The sequence below is a fragment of the Electrophorus electricus genome, chromosome 22 (assembly GCF_041902795.1).
Source record: "Electrophorus electricus isolate QZ-2024a chromosome 22, ASM4190279v1, whole genome shotgun sequence".
Taxonomy (NCBI): domain Eukaryota; kingdom Metazoa; phylum Chordata; class Actinopteri; order Gymnotiformes; family Gymnotidae; genus Electrophorus; species Electrophorus electricus.
Genome location: NC_137518.1, coordinates 3,202,501 through 3,223,903, shown reverse-complemented (window position 1 = coordinate 3,223,903; position 21,403 = coordinate 3,202,501). Strand labels below are relative to the sequence as shown.

General features: G+C 51.2%; 1 protein-coding gene across 5 annotated transcripts in view; it reads right to left on the bottom strand.

Annotated features, from left to right (window-relative positions):
* Positions 1–21,403, bottom strand: part of iqsec1b (IQ motif and Sec7 domain ArfGEF 1b) — a 118,070-nt gene that overhangs the window by 36,363 nt on the left and 60,304 nt on the right. Inside the window, exon 1 of one of the 5 annotated variants that reach the window (XM_081705777.1) lies at positions 7,333–7,811. The exons of the other annotated variants lie outside the window; for them this stretch is intronic. Within the exon in view, the coding sequence (XP_081561903.1) occupies positions 7,333–7,379 (47 nt within the window). The 5' untranslated portion in view covers positions 7,380–7,811. Of the gene's footprint in view, positions 1–7,332; positions 7,812–21,403 lie in introns of those variants that run through there. 5 annotated transcript variants of the gene reach the window in all.

Here is a 21,403-nt window from a genome sequence, read left to right as displayed (position 1 = left end):
CAGGTGATTTAGCTGCATGGCAGCCTCGCCTCGCTGTCCATGTAACGCCGCGCGGGAGTCGGGCCGGGCGTTCTGATTGGTCGAGGCCACTCGGGGGAGCTCATTACAGAAAGCTGCGGCGCTGGCGCAACTTCTGATGCGACTTTGATCAACCTGCCTCATGCGGCACAGGTGGGGGTTAGGGGTGGGGGTGAGGGGGGGGCACTTTGCCATCTGAAACAAAACAAAAAAAAAGTGTCGCAACACTTGAGGGAGTCTTCCCCCGTCATGCCTGAAGGATGATAAACATGAAACGCCCTCTGCTGGTAGCTCAGCAGACCTGCGCCGGTGCGCCCTCACAGTTTGTTCATAGCACGGCAGCCTCTGGGTGAGGCTTTGTTTGGGTGAAACACACACACACACACAAGACATTCCATGTCATATGGGTAGGTTTTAATGATCCAGTAGCCTTGTTATTGTCAGAGTGGGGTCCGGAGGTGGTCTTTTATGCTTTTAAAGTATGTTCCCTTAGACTAGCACTAAGAGAGGCAGAACCTACTGTATTAAACAGCAGCACACACACACACACAAAGTATATATTTTTTCCATCTCCCACCCTTGCTCGCAATCTCTTTCCCCCTCTCTCCCACTCCCTCGGCCTCTCCCTCTCCCTCTCTCTCTCTCACACACACACACACACACACACACACACACACACAGTATATATTTTTTCCATCTCCCGCCCTCACAATCTCTCTTTTGCCCTCTCTCCCTCTCTCCCTCCCTCTCTCTCTCTCTCAGACACACACACACCCCAACTCTGGCATCCCTCCCCTCCAAACACACACACACACACACACCCACGCACCGGGGGCGACAGGGGCAGTTTACTTGGTGCCATGCGTCGAGGGAGGTGCAGGATTTAACGCTTGTTTATGAGCTACTGTGACGCAGGTTCCACACGCAGCTGTCAAAGTCTGGCTTTCCTCCGCGCTCCGCGGACCGACCCTTGGCCCGGATGCACCGGCACTCATGGCTGGGTCGACCGAACAGCAGGACAGACGCAGCCAATGCCAGCGTAGCGCTTCATCAAGCCCCTCCTACAACACCACGTCTTTTGAAGGTGTTACGTTCTGCTGCATATTAAAGGTTTTCAGACTGACGTGGGCTCAGGTTTGCTTGGAATTATAAACGGGGGGGGGGGCAATTTCATGGAGAAACCCGTCACATACAGGATTTTCATTCATTTAACTTTTTCACGCTTTCAATCGAGGATGTGAGGGGAAAAAGTAACAAGGGAAAAACAGCCACAATCTCTTCCATTTGAACACCTTACACTGGCATAAAAGCCTTTTTGTCTGACGTTTATGCGCGAGTTACAGAAAGATTTATTGAAGAAATGAGATTATGAACTGACTGATGGTGTCTCCGAGAGCAGCTGTTATGCACTTTCAGGAATCTCAAAAATAAAAAAAAATAAAAAAATAAAAAGAGTGTGCACTGAGAACAGCTCGCTGGAGATATTACGCCCACAGACACGTCCTCACCGTTTTACGCATTAGGTGCTTGGCACCCATTATCGCACCGCACGAATGAATAATCTGCAATGAATATCTAATGACCCTCTCCAAACACAAAGTGCCATTCATCTCTCACATGGAGAATGTGAAGGCAATAGGGCACATACAAGGAGTAGGAGACACACACACACACACACATCAAGTCATATACACAAATACAATATATATACACAGGGTACACATTATTAATTTACACATTCACACCCACCCACCTACACACACACACACACACACACACACATCAAGTTATATACACAAGCACAATACATGTACACAGGGTACACATTATTAATTTACACATCCACACCCACCCACATGCACAACTCACCCACACACCCACACACACCCACACACACACACACACACCCCTCCCCCCTCTCTCTCTGTCACACACACACGCCCACCCACACCTCCACCCCCACGTTGTTCCCTCAAGACCTATTAAGAGCCCATAAGAAGCTGAAGCTGCCTTTCACCAAAGCCAGAACGAGTCCACTGTGTGGGGGCCTCTGCTATTATGTCTCTACCTAACTCTACAGACGGGTGGAGAATCCCCCCCCCCCACACACCTCGCCTCTGTCTCCACCCAGCACAGCTGGTCGCTACAAAACAGGATGCCCTGACAACCAAAACCTCAGCGGGACCTACGTCTGGTTTGCTACACGCTCCGCATGGCGGGATCCGTAAGCGGCACGTCCGCACCGACTGCAGAACGCCGATGGCCGCGTTCCGGATTCTGCAGCACGGTCTCGCAGAGGGTTTCTTTTCCACTGCTCATACGGCAGGGTAGATACCGTAAGACCCGATCGGCCGGCGTACACACGGGTCTACTGCTCAAGGAGTTCCTGTCTGCTTGATTAAAAATCCTCTCCTCTTCTCTCTCTCTCTCTTTCCATCCCTTCTGTGTAATTACACTCGTCACTTCCAAGAGTCAGGCGTTCGCGCGGGCAGGAATCGCAAATGAGCGCGGATTGATTGGACTGGTGCGTGGGCTAATTGATCTCGGGGTGTTCGGTTAGTCCGGCATCAACCGCCATGAATGTTAAAAACGGAAAAGGGGAATGAAAGCTGCTGAATGTTTGGGAGAGAGAGGGAGAGGGAGAGAGAGAAGTGAAAACCGGATGAATGTCTGGCAAAAACAAAAAAATACTTTCCATTCTTTTCAAAGCAAAAGAAAAAAAAAATCGTTATTCATTTTTCTCCTGCACTGTCTGAGCACATGTAGAGCAGGACGTGACGTGGGAGGCCGCGGTGTTAACAGAGACTGGCTCACACTGGTCTCTCGAACCCACATCCTCGTCTGTGTGCACCAGTAGCCAGAGCCTGGCCTCAGAGGTTCTGGCTGAAGTGGAGGGGTGGGTCAGGCGGATGAGCAGGTGACCCCACCGTCCCCGCGAGGCAGCAGTACCAACGCTTTCTCTGCCCATAGACTCTGGTATTCCTTAACATTTCATTAACGTTCCTCCAGGCTACGGAAATGTCACGGCTACGGTCGGCACGATAGGATTTACCCACCGAAAGCCCCCCGCAAAGTTGAGGGGAGTTTGTGGGGCGAAAGGAGCTTTGAAGGTGGGGCAACCCACAAGGACGGAATGTTTCAGGAACAGAGGCGGAGACAGCTGTCGAACCCCGGCCTTCTCTTCTGGGAGGGTTCGAATTGCTCTCGTTTTGAAACACAGGATCAAAAACACAAACCCTTGCCTTTCTGACACGGACGCGGGGCGAGGGTGGAGGTGGTTGCGTCCAGCCACAGCAGGAAGTGACCGCGTGTGTGCCAAAAACAGTGAAAACAGACCTTGTGAAAATAAGTAGCTCACGGGATGTTTTCCCCTGTACGGGAGGAGCGCCCCAACCCTGCCTGCCTGGGGTCATTCGGTGACCTCACAATATTATAATTTGTGAAAATACTCGTTTTCCCTCTGACTCAACGTTCCCACAACATGGACGCGCCCATAAGGAGGACAGCCTCAAGTCTCTCGAGACAACAAAACACTTTCTAATAACGGGACTCCCCTCGGAGAGAAAAGCAAAAGTGGGACGTGATGGACCGCCTTGCCATGCCCTCAGCTCCACGTCGTGACTCCACCCCACGCCTGGACGTGCGCCTAGGTCCTTGTTCCGACCCTGACCTTTCCACCTGCACCTTCCGATGCGAAGCAGAACGTTTCTGCTTCAGATGGCGAGGGCCAGCGATTGGCTGAGGGCCCTGAGGCCTGTGAGAGATCCGGGGAAGAGGTGCAGTCTGAGTGTTAGCCGGGCACTGAAAGGAGGCCCCCGCACAGCCAAGGTCGGTGACCTCTGACCAGAAGGATCAGCAGATCTGGAGCCTCAAGGCGAGATACCGGAAAGACTGGCGTGACCTACTCGTAGGGTCTGTCCAGCGTGCGCAAGGACAGCCAGTGCACTTTAGGAAGAACTGATATGAATTTAATGAGAGACTCTGACTGTCCATGACTGTCTATGCCACGTTCCCGTTAATGCGTCACACCCGTCGCAGAAACGGGACAGACGGCAAAACGACACCCAGTCTCTCGGCAAACGGAGACCTCCGCCTGAAATATTAATGGCGGCTAATTACAATGCTGGCTCAGTGGACGAGGACCCAGCATGGAGCCTGTCTGGACTCTAGACGCAAAGGTGATATCTAGCAAGACACGCGAGACTGAGGAGAGGCTTGTGTTAAACACGCTGGCCGCAGAGGAGGCGATGGACGCAACAAAGTGCTTTGATGCAACATGGTTTGACCCAAGTCGTTTTTAAAATGTAAAAAGGTCACTTGGTTTGACCGAAAACACTCTTGTTGTTCAAAGTTTGACAGCCTTGCCCACCTTGGGCATTGTGAAAGTACCAAACTTTAGAAACACGTCCCATCTTGGGATTCTAGGGAACGCCACAGTGAAGATCTCGGGGGGGGGGGGGGCGGGGTCAAACGGGGAGGCGTTTCCAAGGATACGGTACCGTCAATAAATCAACCCCAACCACATGCCAGTGACGAGGACTGAAAACCCAAGTCAGAGCAGGCAAGCAACATTTCCCACACACACACTCTCACACACACACACACACTCACACACACACACACACACTCACACACACACACACTCACACACATACACTCACACACTCACACTCACACTCACACACACTCACACTCACACACACACACACACACTCACACACACTCACACACACACACACACACACTCACACACTCATGCAGTAGGGTACAGATGACCAGACCATTCTAAAAATACTCTGTTCCCTCATATAAACTCTCCCAAAATTACACGGTGGTTCCCTACCCAGCCGAGACTGAATCAGATTGAACTTACTCACCCGCATACGGGTCACTTGTAGCTCAGGATGAGCATTCTTTGCCACATATGCTGCAGTCTGAGTGATCTTGTACACAGTTTCTTCTCTGAACAAAGATTAAACTTCTAGTTTAAGATGACACAGAGCAGTGTTTTCCTCCAGAGATATTCTACTCCGGAGAAGCTCCTGAACTGTACACGCAGCAGGGTCTTGTCTGAGCTTGTATCCAGCTGTTGTGTGTCGTCCTGCAGTTCCAGATCACAAGACAGTAAGTCCCGCAGGAGATATTTTAACTGCTGCGAGTTGGGGAGTGTTTTCCCCAAAAAAAGCGCTGTTTTCAGTGCACAGGTCAGTCCTGGGAATTTCACTCCAAGCACCTGGAAAACATATGAAAAAGGGCCTCGAGTCTGGGGTGTCACAGACGGAGCCAGGAAACACGGGATATCTGTGAGAGCCGTTAACCCGTCCTATGAGGAGACAGTAAAATAAGACAGCAACTTCCTTTCAGTAGGGAGAGAGAACAGGAGCCAGAGTGAGAGAGCGAGAGCGAGAGAGAGCGCGAGCAGAACAGGACACAGATAGGGCACCTACAGGCCGAAGTGAGATCAACACGCTGTAAATTAATCATCCACCACGTTCCCTCTGTGGCTGGATCGGGTTGCCTGGCTTCTTCTCTTACACGCCAGGCACAAGTATTTAGGGCTTCTGAAAGCACATTACATTCAGCAGCTATCAGTGTCTGTTCAGCTCTTCACAAAAGACAAGTGGCCTGTAAAGATTTAGATTCCCTACAAACAGCTCTCATGAGTGGAGCTGGACTGACCTGTGGTCAGCCACAGGGGACCGAACAAAGCTGTCCCTCGCAAAGGGTGGCGGCAATAACCACCACCACCACCACCACCACCACAACAACCACGACAACCACAACCTCACCAACAACCACCACCACAACAGCAACCACAACCTCACCAACAACCACCACCACAACAGCAACCACAACCTCACCGACAACCACCACCACAACAACCACAACCTCACCAACAACCACCACAACAACCACAACCTCACCAACAACCACCACCACACCAACAACCACCACCACAACAACCGCAAGCTCACCAACAACCACCACCACAACAACCGCAACCTCACCAACAACCACCACAACAACCACAACCACCACAAGGCAGGGACATTAAAAAGGAGGAAGTCTATGGTCTATGCCAGGTCTCGAGAGTGACCCACACTTCTGGTGCTCCGCAGGCCCTGGTGACGTATGACTGACGGCAGAGGTCAGGGTGCCATGCAGCGATGGACGGAGCTGCTGTTTGCTCTGGACAAACGCGAGCTGGGCTGATAGCACAGCCTCCAAGGCTCCAGCGAGGTCACAGAGCTAAAACCAGATGCTTCAGGCCCAGTTCAGCTCCCAGACAGCAGGGGGCTTATGCACGGCGTAAAATCGCTTTAAACCACACCTTTGAACGGGAGAGACTTAAACGTTTTCCGTCTGAGTACGTTTTTCCATCATGCGCAGCCGAAATAGGAACAAGTCTGACGAGGAACTCCACAATCAACTCTGGAGGAAAAACTGCATAAGAAGGCTGGCTGGCCAGTTATGGGATGTGGATGTAACATGTGTTATGTCAGATCCTTCACACCTCGGGCCGGCTGCAAGGTCGGAGGAACTCGACCAGTACGGCACGAGTTAGGAAAAATACCTTAAAAACTATAAAACAAGAACAACAACGACAACAACAGCCAAAGCGGTGCACCGGGACTTTGGCCAGTGAAAGCAGGGGCCGTGAATCACTGAGCCTTTTGCCTTCCTTACAGCTACTCTCAACACTGGGGCTTGAGGTACAAAACCAAGAAGTGCTTCGCAGAGCACTCAAACACACGTGGGGATGCGCTCGGACTTCCGAAGAGTCCTTACATCAGAACAATTACTGAATTACTACTCATCTGCAATCGCTCTTACATGAACAGCCAAAAAAACAAACAAAAACCCCCCCCCCAGCTGGAAATCAACATCAAGAGCCTTCGTTTGTCAGAGCGGACGAATCATCGCCTTTGACGGCAACAGTCGGTTTTGTGGTCGTGATGGATTTAAATGGGAAAGGCGTGAACACGTCTCCGGTAACACAAACACAATTTCATGTGACCCCTTATTAAAGAAAACCAAACAAACCTCCGTTCTCCATATCACAAACCCTTCAGGCTACCGAAACCTCGTGTAGCAAATACACAAAATAAAATCAACAATCGCTTTGACACAAATAAATGAATCGAACACCGACGGAGTCATGGAACAAGACCGTGCAGTCTAGACGTAACCCTTTGCATATCCGTGATCTCTCCCAGTCTGGGTGGAGCAGAACACCGTGACCAGGTGTGACGCTGAAGAACAGGTGCCCCCACGGAGCTCGGAGACCTTTGCTCTGACCGTGCTGTCCCTTACCTTACGGTCCGAACGGAAAGGCAGTACTTCCACATCAGGTTCAGCATGGCTGGGGCATCGCTCCAGAAATTCCCTCGGAGAGTCGTGGGCGCCTCGGCTCCGAAGCGGAAAGGGAACGCGGCATCCGAGGTGGGGCGAGAGTCTCCTGTCCCTCCTTCACTTCCCCCGGCCGTAAACCGCGCTCCGTGTCCGCGCTCCAACTCCGAACGGAAAGAGGGGGAAGTGACTCATCCGTCCTCCTCCCCAGGTTGAGTTACTGCGGCCGCTGAGACGAGAGGAGCGTTCTCTGAGCTCTGGTCCCCACGTCCGACCCTAACCTCTCCCTGCGGGGAGGAGACGCTGGCCAGAGAGTTGGGATTACCAAGTAAGGTCAGCGGGGGAGCTCCGTGCTCTCATCCTTGGACAGGGCCTCACGCCTGCCGGAACTCACTCGGGGTAATCCTGCGCTAGATGTCTTCAATTACACACCCCGCTCTCTGAAACAGCCCCGAATCACTTTTTCCAGTTCTCACATCTGGTGTGTTTTGTTTAGTGTTTGAGGAAGGGGAGGGTTGTTGTTGGCAGGAGTATGCAGAGAAGAACTGAGGCCAAGCGTGACGCATCAACCCCAGACTGTTCTCGTATCGGAGCTGCGTTAGTGAGCTATGTGTCATGATGGAACCGTAAAACTGGGGTGCTGAGTCGTGGAGTCCTGACTGGGTCCGAGGTCGCTCTGAGGAACCTGTTTTCGGACCACGGCTGTTAACCTCCGGACAACGGCAGAGTGAGACATCCACTCCGAGAAAATTAAGGGACACAACTGATAAAAGTAAACAAAATATAGGAAGCGTATGAGGAGAAAAATATTACAGAAAACATGGAACATGAAAGAGCAATAACAGACAATGCTTCAGGGTGCGGGTTCTTCCACAGAGCTGCTGCAATTTTGGAGGAACTTCAAACAACGTTACTGTCCCCCATGACGCCTTGAACAATTCATCACGTTGCTTGTTGGGAAGGAACTGGAAGCTTTAGGCAAAACGATGAAACTCTACACCCCAAAAACATGGAAGAGCGAAGGGCGTGTATCCCGTTAACACTTTCAGCTGGTTTTCCATTTCAGCACGTCACGAACACTATTGCCACTACTACGAGGGGATCTGTATTTTGTAACAGACCTGTTCGGTCCTTGCGGACATCCTGCCGTTCCCTTTCAGCTGTGAAGGATCAAACTAGTTCAAGGGTTCATCTTTTAGCGTTCAATCACGGCATTGTGGGTAGGGCAGGGGCGACTCATACACAGGTGTAACCTGATCCTCAGTCCTGGGGTGACAAAACAGTTCTTCACTTGCTGTTCCAGAGCATGCCGACATCCCCCTCCCCTCACGAGCATACGGTCCTCAAAACTGAAAGTAAAATAACCATTTTCCATGTCGCTCCCTCTCTACCTCCCTCTGGTTTATTAAATAAGACACGTAACCAAATCTCTGAATTGTGCCCATGTGTCTTGATTACTTTTATAACCTTCTTTGGACATCAGATTTGTGGTTTTACTCTGAGAAATACGATGTTCTTCTCTAGTCCAGTTAGGCTGACAGTCTCTTCCCTTAAGACATCTGACACAAACACACACACACACACAGTAAGAGACAGACACAGATAGGCGCTCTCTCTCTCTCTCTCTCACGTGTGCAAGCAAACAAATGCAGGCAGACACGCGCGCACACACACACACACACACACGCACACACACACACGCACAAATACAGGATTACAGTGTTTGTGTAACGTGCCAAAAATCAAACTGGACCATTCATTATGACTGGTGTATTGTTTATGAATGAGAATGTGTATTAGTACAGATGACACAGTGTACTAGTGTTTATGAATGTGTATCAGTACAAATCACTAGTGTCTGCCACTTTAGCACACTTGAGTACCAGTACAGCAGTACACTAACGCTAGAAATGTGTCAATGAAAGAACAAGGTGACAGAGGACCAATAAGATTAATTGTTACTGAGGTTGTCATCTGTCAACTGTCATCTTTTAAAAATTTGTAAACATCAGAGCATGTGTGTGTGTAGAGGAGCGTGTGTGTAAGTGGACATGAATAGTCTACAGCTTCACACGTCCCACAGAGCGCCACGCTTGAGATGAAAGTAATTAACACATTCAGGAATATTTGCATAAACGGCTCGTTTCTATTCACGAGTGGCAGAGCTGAGCTGTGGTGTGGAAAAAGAGCGTCACTCCTCCTCCGAGTCTTTATCCCAGCCCCCGCACAGACCACGCCCTCTGCACTGACTACGCCCTCCTCACAGGCCACGCCCTCCTCACCAACCACGCCCTGCGCACAGACCACGCCCTGCGCACAGACCGCTCTCTGCGCACAGATCACGTCCTCCTCACTGACCACAGCGGACAGGCCAATTGCTCCCTGGAACTCCTGATTAATATTTTAAAGTGTAGCACAGGGGCTATCTCCACCTGCTTAAACGGCTGAGGGGTGTAGCAATGACCTGCTCTGCACATTTGCATATGGAAGCGATTTGGTGCCTGTCACAGGTTCTCTGTGCACCTCACATTAAGGGTAAATGGGGCAGTTGACCACTCTGCTTTTTAATATTAATGGCTCTTAACTAGACACTTAACAGCCCTTGGCATATTCATACTGACCACGCAGAAGTTAACAAGACGACAGCAAAGCACCTGCAATCGCCGCCTGAATCGAGCTATAGAAGTGCAACGCAGGAGCTGGTGAGACTGGGTTGTAAAGTTTAGAGGGCCCGGGTTGTAAAGTTTAGAGGGCCCATGTTGTAAAGGTCAGAGGGACCGGGTTGCCAAGTTTAGAGGGCCTGGGTTGTAAAGTTTAGAGAATCACACACACACACACAGACACACACACACACACACACAACCACACTTCCTCAACATATTCTCACAATCTGCCAATGTCTTCATCAAATCAGCCACAGCATAAAATCAGCTGGCATGCTCTCTGTCATGTGACTCACTCTCTGCATCATGCTTGATTTAATCAGTGTTTAGTTAGCAGTAGTGAAAAACATCAAGGCTGAGTAGTTCTCCCCGGGACCCTCACTAGTGATTCCAGTGGTCCAATGATGTCGACCATCATGCGTTCCAACCCACAAATACACAAAGACACAAAGTTCTTTCTCCCTTTCTCGTCCACGGCAGCTGTGGGTCGGGACTGCCTGGGGGGGGGAAGGTTCGGAGCCGGTGTCCGACGCCACTCGGCAGGCAGGAACCCCCTTCACACGCCCAAGACCTGCTTCATAACACACAACACATAATGCTTATTGTTAGGGCGGTCAGAGAAACTGTCCAGGGAGACGTCCGCCTGTCAGGCAGGGTTTACGAGCGTGCCGGGGGTGTTGGCTGAGGGAATCCTCCAGAGTCCCTCCACGCTAAACACATCAAAGCAGTCGGCATGAGCGACACTGCAAACCCCCCCAGCGCCTCCCACCTCCCCGGACACACCCCGGCTTTGAGCGCAGTGGGTGTGCTGGGAGCTTGGGACAACCCCGAAGTGTGCACTGGTGCAGCACTGCTGCGACGCAAAGAAACGCATTCGTCTTGTGGCGGCTGGAAACTCCGCCCTAGGACGGCCTGTCAGAAGGAGAGCAAGAGATCAGTCGCCGCACACGTGAACATCGGAGTCAAAGCACGCGTGATCTGCCATGCCAACCTCCCTAAGCGTGGCCAGGGTCCTGGACGAAAAACCTCCCACATGACAGGGAGATCGAGAGGCAGCGCAAGGGCTTGTCAGGTCCCCGGAGCCCCCCGGAGCCCATAATAAACCAATCTGCTCTGCAGACCTCCAGCTGCGACCTCTCCCCGCACGTGCACTGATTCCTCTGCCACAATTACCGCCTGCTGACCTGGAAACAGTCTCTGAGCTTAGGGCGCACGCGCTGTGAACTATAAAGCGCCTGGCAGCTCTGCTCTGAGACCTGCTCTTCGGTCCGGAGCGCATTCACAACAGTGAAGTGACAAGAATGAGTGACGTTTCTCCTTTTCGCCAGCCTTCGTCACGACGCCGGAGAAACGCGGGCGCGTTTCTGCGTGTCTGTAAACGTGAAAACACCCTCTTACCTTTTGTAGAAGCCGCTGAGATGCTGCAGGCAGAGGAACTGCCAGTAATCCAAACAGACCGCCTTGAACTTCAACATTGTTGCTTAAGACAGAAAGCACGACGATCACCAGAGAGACTCAGCTAGGCCTAGTGCCCCACCGCATCACTGTCCGCACAGTACACGGACGCACATGCACGTTCCTGTCGGCACCTGGCCGTAAGGTGCATGGGAGCCCCTGACGAGCATTTCCCAGTCCCGTGTCCCACGGTGTCCGTAGCAGACGTACGGCAGTGGCCCTAAATCCAAGCGTGAATGAGCAGGAGTCCCTCTCTGTTCACCTCTGCTGCTCTATAAAGACGTCAAACCCGCCGACACACACACACACACACACACGCATACACACACGCATACACCTACACACCCGTCCTTATTCTGTTTCTCACTACTCCATGGCATGAGTGTGTGCGCGCGCGCGTGCGTTTGTGACCGAGTGAACCGTCCAGTAAAGTGGCGCTCCTCCCTCCTACAGCTCATGCTCTCTCTCCTCATCCAGGAGGTCTCCCTCTCCCTGTCCCCCCTCCCAAAGCTCCAAGGAAGCCCCCCCCCAGAGCCGATGGTGGAGTCCGGCTTCCAAGAAGCTTTGCAGGGGCCACAAAAGACACACACACACACACACACACGATGTTGAACGGCCATGTGGATGCTGAGCACAGCTAATCAGGAGAAACACATGGAGCTCAGCAGGGATACTCCACACCCAACACACAGCCCCCCTCGCAAGTGCTGGGGCCGGTTACTGGGGCAACGGAATCCCTGGTGATAAAATGCTAAATGGAAGGTTGATGACAATCACCGATTGGCCAAAGAGCAGGGGGGAGGGGTAACCCAGGGAGGAGTGTGTGTGTGTGTGTGTGTGTGTGTGTGTGTGTGTGTGTGTGTGTGTGTGTGTAGCTGTCTGCTATGTTGACGGGATTATTTATCGAGTCATTTCAAAGGCATATATCAAGTTGGATTAAGTCAGAAAATCCTAAAAGATATGCAATCCATTTCAGGGTGGGGTACACACTTACTTGTGTGTGTGTGTGTGTGTGTGTGTGTGTGTGTGTCACTAATCACTATGCTGGGCACCACAGTCTCTCCACCCATCTAACTCCATCTCCCTGCTCCTTCTCACACACACACACACACACACACACACACACACAGCTAAACAGTGCCCTTGTGTTTGCTGTCTGTTGTTCTGTGAGTGTGACAGGCTTGACAATTTCACAGAAAAGTTCAGCAGGTATTAGACTTTGTCAACAGTGCTTACAAAGGCACCTTACAGTAAATAATATGAACAGTGTGTGTGACGTGAGCCAGTGTACCAGATGTCGTACAACACGCACAGCTGACAAAATCAGAGAGTTTTATGAGCCCAACAGTGAAGCAATTTGCTAGAAATGCATCCAAATGTCTTTATTTACCATCAAGTTGCCTGTTCGTTTTCAATCCAATTACTGTCACAAGTTTTTATTTCCACATGATCTGTTAGCAGGGGTCAGTTCAGCAGATCTGGGCCAAACGGTGAACTCACCCACGCAGCAACGCGCTCACCAGCGAGGAGGCAGTGCACTTCAAACAGCTCCCTCTCACTCTTTCTGCAGTTTATCCTGGAAGTGTTTCCATTTTATGCCCGCTTAACACGTTCAGAGCCCATAAATGTGCAGAGCTCAGCGGGGCCACATGTGTTCCGATTGGCTCGTTAATGAGGCCGCGCAAACAGCTCTTTTGTGTCCGGGCAGGGCTGGGGGTGGGGGGTTTGTTGGCTAGAGGGGGCAGGGGGAGCCGTGAACGCACGCCGGTGCCAAACGAGGGCGCATCCATCACCCCGCTGACGGAGGGGGGACTGCCCCGCCCGCTCGCCCCAACGGAGCCGCCCGGGCTGCAGAAGCGTGCCGGTTTACCCAGACTGCACCTGTGCCCCTGAGGAGTTCAAAATTAAAGCATAAGGGGGAAAAAGGAAATGAATATACAAGAGTTAAAAAGGAGAGAGAGAGAGAGAGAGAGAGAGAGAGAGAGAGAGAGAGAGAGAGAAAGGGACAAACAAAAACAAACACGCTTAACGCTGAGCACGACTTCATTTAGCTTTAGCCTGCTCTTAAAACAAGGCGTAAAAATGAAAGGTGATTTACACAAAGAGCCAAAGGGTTAGCACGCACTGCCGCGTGGGCCAGGGCAGGACGTCCGAACCAACGCCGGGACGTCTCGACCAGTTCTGCTTCTGACACATGAGCGGCACTAGGACCATCACGCAGGACGTAACCCAGAAGGGTACCACATGGGGAACTGAACTAGATTTGAAACTCAAGAGTAGCATCAAGACATGTATTGACTGCTCAGGTTAAACATGAGAGGCCGTGTACGTTTGAGGGTCTTATCGCCAGCTACCGCTAAAACCAACTGGCCTATTATAGATAGGAAGCACAGCATTAAAAAAAAAACAAAAAAAACAAACAAACAAAAAAAAAAACTAGCAACAGGGGCTCAGAAAATGAATTTTATTTATTTTTTAATTAAATGTCTGCGTTTATATAGGCTGAAACAGTTAGCAAAACGGCGAAGGGAAGAAGGACCATCGCTTAGCTTTTCACAGCGAGCCGTAAAGCCGCGCCCGAGTACCGTGTTATCTCAAAACCGTATCGGCGACTGCCCAGCTTGGCGTTAGAGCAGGTGGGCAGGCGTGATGGACGCGCCTCGGTGGAGGCTTATGACTCAGGCTGGACATTAAAAACACCTTTCGGCGTGGACGGCAGAGGCAGGACAGTTTCCTTTGAGGGTTCAGACCCACAAAGTGATCTCATTACGGATATCTGGACGGGGAGCGAAAAAGGCGCTTATCTCACTGATTACGAAAGCAAGGGTCCAAAACTACTCTGTCCGACGGGGACAAAAATTGACCGAACCCCCGCATTTAAAGGTCGTATACCTGCAGTGACCTGTCCTTTTGGACAGGTGTAGTGACATCATTTCAACATGCTGCTTCTATTCCAGATTATACGAGGGACTGTGAGTCCAGTGAGAGTTTGGCACGGAAAGACCAGCCAGGCAAACAGAAGTCCAGGATGCTCCCACCACACTGCACACACACACAAACACACACAGAACGACCAATAACCCTTTAAGAGGTGACGGCCTTGTGAAATCAGGAACACAGTCATGAACGGCACACGAGAGAACAGGGCTTTCCATTCGATCCAGTACTGCTGGATCAGTACCGGACAGTACCGGACAGTACCAGACAGTACCGGGCCTAACCTTGAGAAGCCTCCCCCAGTATCCTCCTCAGTCCCGCAAGAGCGACAGGGCCACAGATGCGGCCCGACGATTAAACATCAACCTCCAAGCGCCCGGGAGGCTGTTAAAGACCCCCCACGGGGCAGCCGCCCCCCATGGCCATGGCTGACGGCCGTGTAATCGCAGCTTCGCAGCTATTGTGGGGACGCAGCTGGGTAGTGCGGCCCCTCAGTCAGCGGGCAGCGCAGTTGGAGCGGGGGTGGAGACAAGGCTCACATTTGGAAATCCAGCCGTGGGGAGGCGCTACCCTCATACACTCATCGGAGAGAGGGGAAGAGAGAGAGAGAGAGGGGAGAACAGAGAGAGAGAGAGAGAGAGGGGAACAGACATAGAGGGGAGAACAGAGAGAGAGAGAGAGAGGGGAAGAGACATAGAGGGGAGAACAGAGAGGGGAACAGAGAGAGAGAGGGGAACAGAGAGAGAGGGGAGAACAGAGAGAGAGGGGAGAACAGAGAGAGAGAGAGGGGAACAGAGAGAGAGGGGAGAACAGAGAGAGAGAGGGGAACAGAGAGAGAGAGAGAGAGGGGAAGAGACAGAGGGGAGAACAGAGAGGGGAACAGAGAGAGAGAGGGGAACAGAGAGAGAGGGGAGAACAGAGAGGGGAACAGAGAGAGAGGGGAGAACAGAGAGGGGAACAGAGAGAGAGGGGAGAACAGAGAGAGAGAGGGGAGAACAGAGAGGGGAACAGAGAGAGAGGGGAGAACAGAGAGAGAGAGGGGAACAGAGAGAGAGAGAGAGGGGAAGAGACAGAGGGGAGAACAGAGAGGGGAACAGAGAGAGAGAGGGGAACAGAGAGAGAGGGGAGAACAGAGAGGGGAACAGAGAGAGAGGGGAGAACAGAGAGAGAGAGGGGAACAGAGAGAGAGGGGAGAACAGAGAGAGAGAGGGGAACAGAGAGGGGAACAGAGAGAGAGAGGGGAACAGAGAGAGAGGGGAGAACAGAGAGAGAGGGGAGAACAGAGAGAGAGGGGAACAGAGAGAGAGGGGAGAACAGAGAGAGAGAGGGGAACAGAGAGGGGAACAGAGAGAGAGAGGGGAACAGAGAGGGGAGAACAGAGAGAGGGGAGAACAGAGAGGGGAGAACAGAGAGGGGAACAGAGAGAGAGAGGGGAACAGAGAGGGGAGAACAGAGAGAGGGGAGAACAGAGAGAGGGGAACAGAGAGAGGAGAACAGAGGGAGGGGAGAACAGAGGGAGGGGAGAACAGAGAGAGAGAGGGGAACAGAGGGGAGAACAGAGAGAGGGGAGAACAGAGAGAGGGGAGAACAGAGAGAGGGGAACAGAGAGAGGAGAACAGAGGGAGGGGAGAACAGAGAGAGAGAGGGGAACAGAGGGGAGAACAGACAGAGGGGAGAACAGACAGAGGGGAACAGAGAGAGGAGAACAGAGGGAGGGGAGAACAGAGGGAGGGGAGAACAGAGGGAGAGGAGTGGCTGGAGCGTCACGCCCCTCTCTGGACCGCTCTGAACCACGGCTAAAACCAGCCTCTGCTCCGAGCACGCGGCGTCATCAGGGAGGGAGCCTCCCTATCAGCAGCCACCAATAGTGCTGCTTACAACACTGTCAGTGGTGCTTTTCTCACTACTGATCACCACGAGCGTCGCGTCCACCGCCTGCACACGAGGAACACGTCCGTGAAGTAAACGCCGGGCTCTGTAAATAAAGACGCCCTATGATAACCGTGATGCGTGGATTCCGTAACATCTGTCATGACGGTGCGGATAACGTTCGGATTCGCCCCACTGGCTCAGGTCTACAGCGGCTGGAGCAGCGAGGCCCCTGGGCTTCTCCCTGCCGGCCCACCCACACTTGTGCGCCCTCTGGTGGTCCGAATTCGAACTCCCTACTTCTTCCTTCCAATTGAACTTTGATCTGTCGGTGACCGCAGTATCAGCAGGCAGCCAGAGCGAGACAAACCTCTCCGCCATAACGAAGCAGAACTGTGAGGTCACACTCCAACACTCTCGCAGGGGAAGTAAAGGGGGCCAGTTTAGACTCAGGGGCTCTGAGGTCAGAGCGGCCGTTTCAGATGCGCGCTCGTCACAGACATGAAACGGAGGCTCTCGCACTTGGCTTTGAAAGCGCCCCTCGCGGAATGAAACGGCTCCAGAAAGAGATGAAGGGTGCATGAAATGTCAGCAGACTCCAGCTGGCGCGACGGCTGATCTTTAAAGCGCGGAGTTGCGAGCGGGCGATCAGAGCGTCCCGGAGACAAAGGTGGAAATCGACCGTCCGTCCCATTTAGCTTTTTGTGGAGGAGAAAAATATGATTTTCTTCCTATTACCACGGATGCACACGTGCGTGTGTGTGTGTGTGTGTGTGTGTGTGTGTGTGTGTGTGACGGTGTGTAAGAGCGTTTGAAGTGTTTCCCATGATTTCCTTATATGACTGAATGATAAAACTCAAGTGAGAAGCCACAGCACTCAAGCGACGTCTTGTGCACCGTCAGGACTGTATTGACTTAACCGAGCCGTTAAGCACTCAGACAGCTGTGCGCAGGCGCCAGGCGTGCCAGGTGTTCGGAGGAACGGAGGCTCCGCAGCATGCCCTGCGGCAGAGGCTGGTGGCACCGCTGTGCCCACGCAATGCCAGCCTGACTGTCCTTCTAGGTCCACAAATACCTGCAGCACAGGAAGGGACCGGACAAAATGGAAAAGAAGATAAATGTGGAGACTTACGAAGACGCCAACAACCAAAACACAAAGAGTTCCCCTTTAACAGGAAAACAATAACAACAACAACCAAAACACAAAGAGTTCCCCTTTAACAGGAAAACAATAACAATAACAACAACAACCAAAACACAAAGAGTTCCCCTTTAACAGGAAAACAACAACAACAATAACCAAAACACAAAGAGTTCCCCTTTAACAGGAAAACCACAACAACAATAACTTCACTGCAAGTTATACCGTGTATGACTATGTACGTGACAAATAAACCAAACTTGAAACTTGATAACAAAAACACGGAGTTCCCCTTTAACAGGAAAACAACAAAAACAGAGTTACCATTTAGCAGGAAAACAACACCACCACCACCACCATAAAGCCTCAGCCCCCCTGCCAGACGGTTCCCAGCATGCTCCAGTACCTGGTTTGCCATCCCATTGCTTAGCTGGGAGCTGTAAACATTAATCGGTTCCGTTTGTTTTTTTGCTAAAATGCCTTTGCTTTTAGGAGGAACTTCTGCCAACCAAAGTCCCACGTTAATGACATGGATTATAGCTGTGAGTGTGTATATGTATGTGTATGTGTATATGTATATATATTATATATATATATGTATGTATGTATGTATGTATGTATGTATGTATGTATGTATGTGAGAGAGAGAGAGAGTGTGTGTGTGTGTGTGTGTGTGTGTGTGTGTGTGTGTGTGTGTGTGTGTGTGTGTGTGTGTGTGTGTGTGTGTGTGTGTGGCTCCAGGGAGCTGGAATTATGTGCAGGCGTCCCTGCGTTATCGAGCAGGGAAGTGTCACGTAGTACCATGGGCTGCCTACTGTCCACATACAACACAAAGTCACTCTAACATTAAAACATTAAGAACACACATCATCACAAAGCAAGACAGACAGTTACTCTGCAGACAAACACGGGACCAAATCGCAACGTCTATACTGCCATTTGTAACACTGACCAGCCGCAGAGACGTTTAACAGTAAAACGGACACACCACGACACACTCGAGATATTGTGACAGAAGGCACCATTAGGAAAGTGGAACTAGTCAGTTTAGAAATTCATGACAGCCATTATTAATTTATTAGGCTGTTAGGAATATTTAAATCTGTTTGCCAACCATATCTTGAAATTATACAGATCTTTGATGAAAAGTCAGTCACGGCTGTCCAACCAAGAGCTCAATGCATAAAATATTAAAAACAAATGTTTAAATATTTAACCACCGTTCAATTAGAATTGTTTGATAGGATCAAGGGCATCTCTTGACTTCAAAACCATTTGGCCCAGTGGATTTGGAAACATTGAGATGTGGAAAATGAGTGACCAGCACATTCAAAAAATTTTTTTCTTAAATCCAATACATATTATATGACAAATACAAAATCATACTAGCTATTCATTCATTTCACTTGGGTTTAATGTATAATCAGCCAATTGAAAGTATGATGTGTGTGTGTGTGTGTGTGTGTGTGTGTGTGTGTGTGTGTCACTAGATATACGTGTGTGTGTGTGTGTGTGTGTGTGTGTCACTCTAGACGTGTGTGTGTCACTAGATATACGTGTGTGTGTGTGTGGGTCACTATAGACATGTGTGTGTGTCACTCTAGATGTGTGTGCGTGTGTGTGTGTCTGTGTGTCACTCTAGACGTGTGTGTCACTCTAGACATGTGTGTCACTCTAGATGTGTGTGCGTGTTTCACTCTAGATACGTGTGTGTGTGTCACTCTAGATATGTGTGTGTGAGTGTCACTCTAGATATATGTGTCACTCTAGATACATGTATGTGCCATGCTAGATATATGTGTCTCACTCTAGATGTGTGTGTGTGTGTGTGTGTGTGTGTGTGTCTCACAGCCACACAGCCACACACCCACACACATATCCCCCCAACACCCATATCTGCTAACCGTTAACATAACCACGATGAGCAAAAATGCTCTGTGCCTGGTTGCAGATTTCTCTGTTAGTCTGTCTGTGTGTGTGTGTATGTGGTGTGTATGTATGGTGCGTGCTTGTGTGTGTGTATGTGTGTGTATGGTGCATGTGTGTGTGTGTTTTTGTGTTTGTGTGTGTGTGTGTGGCTTCAGGGAGCTGGAATTATGTGCAGGCTTCCCTGCGTCATCGAGCAGCCCAGAGTCACTTCACATCACTGACACTGAGGCCACATCTGGAGAGAGAGAGAGAGAGAGAGAGAGAGAGAGAGAGAGAGAGGGGGGAGAGATAGAGATAGACAGAGAGAGGGAGAGAGAGAGCGAGGGGGGAGAGATAGAGACAGAGGGGGGGGAGAGAGGGGGGGAGAGAGAGAGAGAGAGAGAGAGAGAGAGCGAGGGGGGAGAGATAGAGATAGAGAGAGAGAGGGGGGAGAGAAGGGGGGGGAGAGAGAGACAGAGAGAGAGAGAGAGAGAGAGAGGGGGGAGAGAAAGAGGGGGGGAGAGAGAGACAGAGAGAGAGAGAGAGAGAGGGGGGAGAGAAAGAGGGGGGGAGAGAGAGACAGAGAGAGAGAGAGAGAGGGGGGGGGAGAGGTTGCCTTGGGCAAGTGACTAGTCAAGGGCTGCACGGAAGGAATAATGTGACCAGAGTGACCTTGAGGTCACATGATGCAGTAAACTCTGCCCCCACGATGGAGCTCTGCAGGTGGCAGTGCCCCTGAGCAGCAGCAGGAGATGGGGGAGGGGCCGCTTGGGGGGAGAGGGGGAGGGGCCGCTTGGGGTCCAGGAACAGATGGGCGCGGGAGGACTGTCATGCCCAGCTACCACTGCTCCTGTACACCATGCCACTAAAACAGTGGAAATACTGAATAATACCAGTGGAGTAATACCAGTGGAGTAATATCAGTGGAGTAATATCAGTGGAGTAATATCAGTGGAGTAATATCGGGGCGAGCGTGTCACACACCCCAAACACACTCCCCCATATACACACCCCAAACACACCCCGTTATATACACACCCCAAACACACACCCCTCATATACACCCCCCATACACAGACCCCAAACACACACCACCATATACACACCCCAAACACACACACTCCCATATATACACCCCAAACAAACACCCCCATATATACACCCCAAACAATTACCCCCCCATATACACACCACAAACAAACACCCTATATACATAGCCCAAACACACACCCCCATATACACACCACAAACATCCCCCCATATACACACTCCAAACAACGCAAACACACACCCCAAACACACACCCTCTATATACATACCCCAAACCCACACATCCCCCATATACACAACCCAAACACACACCCTCATCACACCCCCTCATATGCACACCCCAAATGCACACCCCCCATATACACACCCCAAACACCACCCCATATACAGACCCCAAACATCTACCTCAAACCCAGATATGATGTAAAATTATTTCCTCTGGTTCTTAGAAAGCCACACACACACACACACACACACGCGCGCGCCAAAGGAAACACGCGAAGGATCATACACACAAACTGCATACAGAGATGAGCACAAGCCTCACAGCTTATGTGAAGCACTGGGGAATTTATCAGTGTAAGACCTAAACAGAGCTGAAGCAGAACAGTTCTGACTGAAGCCCCCACCCTACCGTTAAAACGCTGCCTTAAACGCTTTCCAAAAATAGCAGGTGTGACATCACAGGCACCACGCAAATCCCCGTCCAGCGGGAGTCTTACCTCCACCCTCACCCGCTTCGGCTCAGAAACAGCTGAAGTAAACACGCCACACACTCAGGCCAGCTCTGCCTGTCACATGGACTCCGATTTAAGCGGTGGGGGGTGAACACAGGAATCCGAGTGGCGGGGGAAGTGTTGTGAGGCGCGTGCCACTTCTCCGAGCGCCAGGACCATGTGTGTTCGAAAAAGCAGGAGCGAGCAGTAACGGTTATGCCGACAGAACCAGAACTCACGCGGACACCCCCCCCCCCCCCCCCCGGACGCCATCATCACCAGCAGTGTGTTCAAAC